This window comes from Oncorhynchus mykiss, chromosome 8 (genome assembly GCF_013265735.2).
Source record: "Oncorhynchus mykiss isolate Arlee chromosome 8, USDA_OmykA_1.1, whole genome shotgun sequence".
NCBI lineage: Eukaryota > Metazoa > Chordata > Actinopteri > Salmoniformes > Salmonidae > Oncorhynchus > Oncorhynchus mykiss.
In genome coordinates, this window is record NC_048572.1 from 55,806,489 (window position 1) to 55,815,247 (window position 8,759).

At 42.1% G+C, this 8,759-nt stretch overlaps 1 protein-coding gene across 3 annotated transcripts in view; it reads right to left on the reverse strand.

Annotated features, from left to right (window-relative positions):
* LOC110530176 overlaps positions 1-8,440 on the reverse strand; it is a 15,021-nt gene extending 6,581 nt beyond the window's left edge. The window contains exon 1 of one of the 3 annotated variants that reach the window (XM_036985739.1): positions 8,239-8,440. Coding sequence is in view for 2 of the 3 variants with exons in the window: in XM_021613041.2 (XP_021468716.1) it covers positions 6,385-6,588 (204 nt within the window). In the remaining variant the exon portion in view is untranslated. Of the gene's footprint in view, positions 1-6,384; positions 7,861-8,238 lie in introns of those variants that run through there. The other 2 variants (XM_021613041.2, XM_021613042.2) reach the window with 2 other exon arrangements.
* Positions 8,441-8,759: the final 319 nt, after the last annotated feature.

Below are 8,759 nucleotides of genomic sequence, written 5' to 3' on the forward strand. Positions count from 1 at the left end.
GACGGTAATTACGGCCATCTATTGTATAATAATGCTAAAATATTTGTATCTGGAATTTGTCTTTCAGTAGAGCACATCTGACTCCACCAGTCATACAAGGAGAATGGTCTAATGCCTCCCATCAAAAAGAGAGCTTACACTTGAAACATGAGGACTTGCAGAAAGTTGTGAACTTCAACAACTACGCAAAGGATAATGCAATAGTATTACCAGGGCGCCACCCAGGACAAACACTTTGGTGGAAAGCTGCTGCCATGTCATGACAAAAGCAGTGGTGTGGCGTCTCTACAAGGAATCGATGACAACACTTGGTATGTAAAAGCATAAACAACACACTTGATTATTTAATGTACCTCCAACATGATTGGCACTACTTTTATTGATCTCACATTATTTGTGCATTTTCCAGAGGTACGCATACTCGGGCTGTCTTCCTTCAGGAATCTGTGGCGAAAATTGCTGCTCCACATCTCAACCACTAATCCCAGGACAGGGATTGTGAAGGGCAGTACTGTGACAGGGGTAAACATCCCACAGTTGGTTGGACTGGAGGATGGTACGGTGCTGGTAGAAAGCTACGGCTGGCAACAACAGCTGACTCTGCACTTCAGGCCGCTGCCACAGATCAAGCCGTAGCAGCACTTCAGGTGAATATCATATGAGGTAATTCTTGTTATCTAAACTTGAACTGATGTTATGCAAGGTTGTAATGTCTTCTCAATTTGTTATTTCCTGTTTTCCAGCTTTGATGCTCTGGAGCCTGGTGTTGTCGCCAAGGAGCTTTCAGACTCAGTCGAGACCAGGTTTTAGCTGCTGTGCAATGCTGACATCCTTCCTCCCATAGATGGTCTGCCTGTACAAGCACCACCTGGACTGGACACAGCTTGACAAACATATATTTATGAAACGGGCTCTCCAAATATAGATTATCTTGTTCATGTGTGGTTTGGACAGACCAGTTCATCACCGGGGGCGAGTTCCCAGTCATCAACACTATCTGCAGTGCCTCTATTCACATTACTCTCTCCTAACACACACGCCATACGCTACTCCTACTATTTATTTTGTTATCCTGCTGCTCAGCCACTTTACCCCTGATTGTATGCATATAACTACCTCGTCTATTACCAGTATCACTGATATCGTTATTGATATTGTTCTTGTACATTCTGTATATTATTTTGTTCTTTCTCTACAGGCATTGACACTTGCTATTTTTTATTTATATTGACACTATCTAATTTTGATATTGCTAATATGCAAGTCAACATTTCGCTGCACCGTTTACATCTTCTGTAGAGACCTATCCACTTTGCAAGATCTGGCTCTGGGTTATAGAATTTCTTTGACCCATGAATTTAGACAAGTGTGTCTGGGTAAACGTCATCTAATATTTATAAAATATTTTTATCTGGACACTTTCTGTTTACCTGGAATTTGTACTTATTGTGGGCTACTACTTTTACCACTTTTAGTCTTAATCTTTACTACACTACTCACTGTTTACCACATGACCTCACATGTGAATCCTTAAAGAGATGGGTGGGCTGGTTTAAGAGGGTGTGAACAATGCTGAATGGGTGTAGACAAAGAGCTCTCCAGTAGGTGTACCAAAACATTCAAGAGCCATTTTCTCAAAAGTGGGGTTACAAGTTTAGCAACTTTCAAAGCAGAATTACTTTCCCATTGTTCCTCAAATGCAATGTATAATATACCATTTTGTAGCTCTGTGTCTCTGCTTTTATCCAATATGAAAAAAAATCATATTTTGCCACATAAGACCGACTCAAGGCGGTCGGTCACAAATGTGACAAATAATGTTTTTTTGTTTTGTTTTTTTAACTGTACAACTGATACATTTGAGACAAATAATATGAGATCTGGATTCTGATCAAACGTAGTGCACTATATTTGGAATAGGGTGCCATTTGGGAGGATCCCTAACTTCTAACCAAACATGAGGCTAGATTTATGATGTGTTGAATTTATATGTTAAAAATACAGTATATGAATATTCCATTCCAGCTAAACAATGTGTATATATAGTGTTTTGCTACAAAACCAATTGTAATGCACATCAAAAAACTGGGGACACCCACTGGGCACAAACGTCAATTCAATATCTATTCCAACTGGAAACAACATTGATTCAACCAGTGTGTGCCCAGTGGGTAGTAATATTTTACACACACATAAAGGTACCTATAAACATACACTTCTGATTGGTGGATAGAGCGTTTTGGATGTAAACTCTTCAAAGACCATATCTCCTTATAGGTAGTATAACACCCACAATTGGTTAACAGGTTAAGACTTTGGTTCTCTGTGATAGGACACCAGAGTTTCACCATGCCACTTTCATTTCATCAAAGCATTGTCTTCACGCTGGTGCTCACCGAGGGTGGGAGGACATCTTTTGATAGCATAAGTCACGATGAGAAGTGCTGCAAACTGAGCATGGCATCGCTCTAAGTGGGTTAGAATTAGCATGATTTCCTTAGTTTCCCAGCCAAGCATGTGATTCTGCCAGGGATACCACGTGGATGTCAAAGAATATGCTGCTGACGATTCTTTTTTTTAAAGGTGTCTTTAGATTGACATTTGGACGAGGTTTTCATGCAAAACATGCATGCTATGAAATATGGTAACCGGACCATTTTCTGTGACCCTTAATTTCAGTTTACATGTGATTGAAACAGACTTCTTGATGAGGGGATGAAAAGCAAATACACACAATTCAGCCTACACAGAACCCCCCCCCCCCCCCAAACACACACACACACACGATAGTCCTAACCAACATACAGTACATATCGCCAAGACAACATGTATTGCACAGTGAATACACCCACACACCAATACTGCCAATTCGCACCATTGAATTTGGCATGGGCTACCGTCCACCAGTTGACGGCAATTATTTTTCAAGTCAAGCTGCGTAGCGTGTATATTGCCTAAGGTATGTGAAAGCTTGGAGACCACATACAGTGGGGAGAACAAGTATTTGATACAATGCCCATTTTGCAGGTTTTCCTACTTACAAAGCATGTAGAGGTCTGTAATTTTTATCATACGTACACATCAACTGTGAGAGACGGAATCTAAAACAAAAATCCAGAAAATCACATTGTATGATTTTTAAGTAATTCATTTGCATTTTATTGCATGACATAAGTATTTGATCTCCTACCAACCAGTAAGAATTCCAGCTCTCACAGACCTGTTAGTTTTTCTTTAAGAAGCCCTCCTGTTCTTCACTCATTACCTGTATTAACTGCACCTGTTTGAACTCGTTACCTGTATAAAAGACACCTGTCCACACACTCAATCAAACAGACTCCAACTTCTCCACAATGACCAAGACCAGAGAGCTCAGGGTAAAAATGTAGACCTGCACAAGGCTGGGATGGGCTACAGGACAATAGGCAAGCAGCTTGGTGAGAAGGCAACAACTGTTGGCGCAATTATTAGAAAATGGAAGAAGTTCAAGATGATGGTCAATCCCCCTCGGTCTGGGGCTCCATGCAAGATATCACCTCGTGGGGCATCAATGATCATGAGGAAGGTGAGGAATCAGCCCAAAACTACATGGCAGGACCTGGTCAATGACCTGAAGAGAGCTGGGACCACAGTCTCAAAGAAAACCATTAGTAACACACTACGCAGTCATGGATTAAAATCCTGCAGCGCACGCAAGGTCCCCCTGCTCAAGCCAGCGCATGTCCAGGCCCGTCTGAAGTTTGCCAATGACCATCTGGATGATCCAGAGGAGGAATGGGAGAAGGTCATGTGGTCTGATGAGACAAAAATAGAGCTTTTTGGTCTAAACTCCACTCGCCGTGTTTGGAGGAAGAAGAAGGATGAGTACAACCCCAAGAACACCATCCCAACTGTGAAGCATGGAGGTGGAAACATCATTCTTTGGGGATGCTTTTCTGCAAAGGGGACAGGACGACTGCACTGTATTGAGGGGAGGATGGATGGGGCCATGTATCGCGAGATCTTGGCCAACAACCTCCTTCCGTCAGTAAGAGCATTGAAGATGGGTCGTAGCTGGGTCTTCCAGCATGACAACGACCCGAAACACACAGCCAGGGCAACTAAGGAGTGGCTCCGTAAGAAGTATCTCAAGGTCCTGGAGTGGCCTAGCCAGTCTCCAGACCTGAACCCAATAGAAAATCTTTGGAGGGAGCTGAAAGTCCGTATTGCCCAGCGACAGCCCCGAAACCTGAAGGATCTGGAGAAGGTCTGTATGGAGGAGTGGGCCAAAATCCCTGCTGCAGTGTGTGCAAACCTGGTCAAGAACTACAGGAAACGTATATTCTCTGTAATTGCAAACAAAGTTTTCTGTACCAAAAATTAAATTCTGCTTTTCTGATGTATCAAATACTTATGTCATGCAATAAAATGCAAATTAATTACTTAAAAATCATACAATGTGATTTTCTGGATTTTTGTTTTAGATTCCGTCTCTCACAGTTGAAGTAAACCTATGATAAAAATGACAGACCTCTACATGCTTTGTAAGTAGGAAAACCTGCAAAATCGGCAGTGTGTCAAATACTTGTTCTCCCCACTGTATATGCTAAGAATCAACTGTTGCTTTATCTGGAGAGAAAAAAAATACATACAATTAAGGCGTTGTGTGTTTGTTTGTGCACATGTGGACCTGTGTACTGTGACTGTAATGGTGTTTGGCAGAGAACAGAATAAACCTATCTGAAAGAACAAATTGGATGCATTATGTATGGTCTAAATACCTCGCCCCCACCATTTCGGTTTGCTCCCCATAGCGTTTGAACATCGGGTCCTGGTACTGCAGAACAGGGAATCAGTACATTCGAGCCCTCAGGGCATCCAGCCCAGCCTCCATCCACAACACTGTGCTAAGACCTGGATTAAACCTGTAACAGTAATTCATCCATAATGCGGTATCAATCTTATAGCCGATCGTTGGAGTGGTTACTTTGCCTGTACAGTTTCCAGTGGGAAGCTCTTAACTTGCCACAGTTCTGCTTCTCCAATCTCCAGTGCACCACCATACAGTACATGCTGTTCCTCCCTAATTGCTGTCAAGCACATCTACTGGTGTCTCTTGACTGCTTTATGGTTGGAGATCAAGTCCACTGGATGTGAATCTCATATTCATGAGCCAACATACTGTATATAAATATAGCTTTGGAACGGTTGCCTAGAAACTTGCTGATATGAAAATCCAAGCCCTCCTGGGGACAGCTTGTACAGTGTAAGAGATGCTTTTTCGTATCTTTCATCCTCTGGGTCAAATTACATGTACATATGGCAGTGTTAAATGTTCAGCTCTCTGCCATAACTGTGACACCTTGATTTATCAGATGGACCAGATTTATCTGGAAAGATATAGCAGGGATGGGTGTTGAAAAGTAGCGTAGCCTAAACTATACACACACCATCAATAAATGTACATATTACTGAATAGCCGTTAATAATTGTGAATGTTGTACAGTATGGTAGAAAAAAATGCAACGAGGAGGAAATCCTGGTTCTTTTGGTGTTTCGCAGTCGGTCAAATTACAACAGGCCTAGGGCCGGCAACCCATTTCACCTTCACCGTCATGTATCTTTGTGTGTCCATGTCATGTGTACTGTTATATCATGACCACAAGGCCCATGGTATGAACCTGTAGGCTACACATCACAACTGATAGGAAAATGGAGTCTTCTCTCTGCACAGCCTTTGATTATCTGCAGACACAACAAAGATGACATCAACAGGTTACAGCAAGATGACCTACCCGTTATCCTGTTATGTGTGTGTGTGTGGGGGGGGGGGGGGGGGGGGGGGGGGGGGGGGGGGGGGGGGGGGGGGGGGGGGGGGGGGGGAATTGAAAATACAACTAAAATATTACTTGATTGTTAAGAATAAGGAGACCCCCCCCCAACATCCTCTCCTTTAAGCTATATTTTCCTAGGATACCCAACCAACGGGAAAAATAACCATAATTTGCAGTGATAGGATGTGAAAGAAAATATCTTTATCCGAATGAATGCTTTTCTGATAACAAATGTGTAAAATATCTTAATGTAAAGTTACTATTTTCTTCTTCATATAGGCAAACCACCTGTTATATGGCTGAGTACCAATAATAGTTAGGATGTCAGCTCCAAAAGTCACACTGCGCAAATTACAGACGTTTCAACCATTCTGCAACGGGAATGTAGATAGATAGTACATACAGGCAAATGCCCAGAATCGTGACAGATAATCTGACGTAGCATACCCTAGCCGAGCAAAATCCATGCGGTTGATGTACTCATCCAGCCCTTGCGCATGCTGCCAATAAAAAAAATCTGTCCATGGCGAAAATATGCAGCATACGGAAGTATTAAATATCTGGTACCTACCAGCAGTCTCCAACAGAGCAACCAGAAGGATATCATCTCCAATTTACCCAGGCGCCTACATATTATTTGAACTACACTGACAAGTGGAGAACTCAACCATGCGGCCACCCGTCGCGAGTAATTCAGGTTTGATTTGGAGAGTGAACATATTTGCGTTTCTGTGGGTGTGTGTGGTGGGTCTCGGTTGGAATCATCGATCTGCATGGCAAACTTGTCTGAAGTTAACTAGAGCAGACGCGATAAGTATTGGCATAAATGCCACTGAAATGCATTGAATCACACGCGACCCCGGCTCTTCTCTCATAGCATCCTCCCTAGTCCCCATTCACATAGATACGTTGGGTGCGCATGCATCGACTTCTGCAGCGTCTAGCTATCGCCCTCAGGCTCCATCTCTTTCAGGGACCAGCTATTGAGCGTTTGATTTTGCCCACGCACTTTTTGAAACACTAGTCGATTTTCATGACCAAGGTCACTGTTGCTCTCCGAATCATTAGTTAACTGATTGATTATTTATTGTGGTCCTTCGTCTTCTACCTTTAGCGGACAACATGTTATACATTATATACACTCTTTCTCTGACATGTGAGTGAACCATCTCTGTCTGGTTTTGTCCATACATTTCGTTCCTATGACCATGTCTCTGGCTGTCGGGGTTGTGGTATTAATATGATGTAGCTACAGGTGGAGAATTAGAACATCTGTAAACCTTTCCAGGAGAAATCCTGGTTTCAAAGATAAACCAGAGCTGAGGGGCACCAGTGAAGCCTTGGGTGATGACATGTATTTAAGACACAGTTGACTCACTGCCATTCAAAAGCCATTCAAATCTGGATAAATTATGGATTTTTAAGCAAGGTGGATTCTCTTCTGTGCCCAATATTTGGGATCAATTGTTCACTTTGGACACTTTGTCATAAACGAGGCATTAAAGGTGTTAGTTAATTAAAATCAGAAGATAACCCCCAGAACCACCATATCTACATACATACAGAAGAGAACCCCCCAAAACCACTGTATCTATCACATACATACAAATACAGAAAATCTATACAACACACAGTTAGTTCTATTTGCCCAAATTGGTTAAAATGATATACCCCTTATCTATCCCTATCTTTTGTCATGTGAATGCCCGTAAACTGGAACCTTTTGGGTTCCAGGTGACATTCCATCTGTGCAAAATACCTGCAACTGTATGTCAGAGTAGCTTTCAAAAGCTCTTCCTCAATTCACAACAACTTGGCACAGCCCTCCACCCAGAAATAAAAAACCTATAAAACGAATAAATAATCATTCAAAAATAAACTCCCCTCAGTCTTAAACCAGTGGTACACTTGACAACCTCTCCAGTGTGTGCAGGAAAGTGCAGTGCTGCTGTGAGTGTTTCTACAGTTGAATCCACCCTCTTGTGTTTTCTCCTAAACTCAGCTGGCTCACTGGAACAGAGATTTGTTTCTATCCACTTCACCCACACACTGAATGAAGCAACAACAAGATCAGAATCGACCAAATATCAATAACACAAGTTATTTATGTTTAAGCATAGCTCACTCCCTCTCTACCATTTTGTCTCTTTGTATCTTTCATTTTTTTCTCTCTCTTTCCCTGTTTTTCTTTGTCTCTATCAATCTTTCTCACTCTTTTTGCCTTTCAGAACACTGCCGCAGCAGTATTTACTCAATACTCTGAACGGTTAATCATTTCTACAAAACTGTAAAGTAATTTAATGAACTTCCTACTTTGGTCACTGTCTCTAAAGTGCCTGTAATGATTCTCAGCCTGATGCTGAAAAACTAGGTCATGACCAAACGTCATAGATACAAAGTGAGTGTTGTGTTGCTGCTCTCTTACCTCTCCGGGAGTTTCCAAGGTGATCCGGGTTTGGGCCGGTCCAGTGGTGGAGTGATGAAGTGGAGTGTGCTTGGTCTGTATATGTCTGACACACAAACACACAACACAATACGCCACAGCGGCAGGCAGCGACACAAATCGGGTACGTGGGAATCAACCAATCACAAAACAGCAGTTTTGGTGACAGTTGTTACACACACATACTATTTGATGTGGTGTTACAGGCATGTCACCAACAGCTGGGATAAATACAAAAACTTCCCCTCACAGCCTCCTACACAGCTAGTTGTTAGCTACTCCTCCACACAGCCTCCTACACAGCTAGCTGAGCTACTCCTGTCAAGGATTTTGAATGGTAGAATTGTCACAACATTTCATGAATATGGATTTTCTCTAGTGTCACACTTTATCTTTCCTATAAAAGGTCAGTGAAGAGAAATCTATTTCTCAGTAAGAGACAGTGGGGTACTAAAAGTAATTATAGATTTCTGCACAGTATTTTAAAATGGATATCGACATAT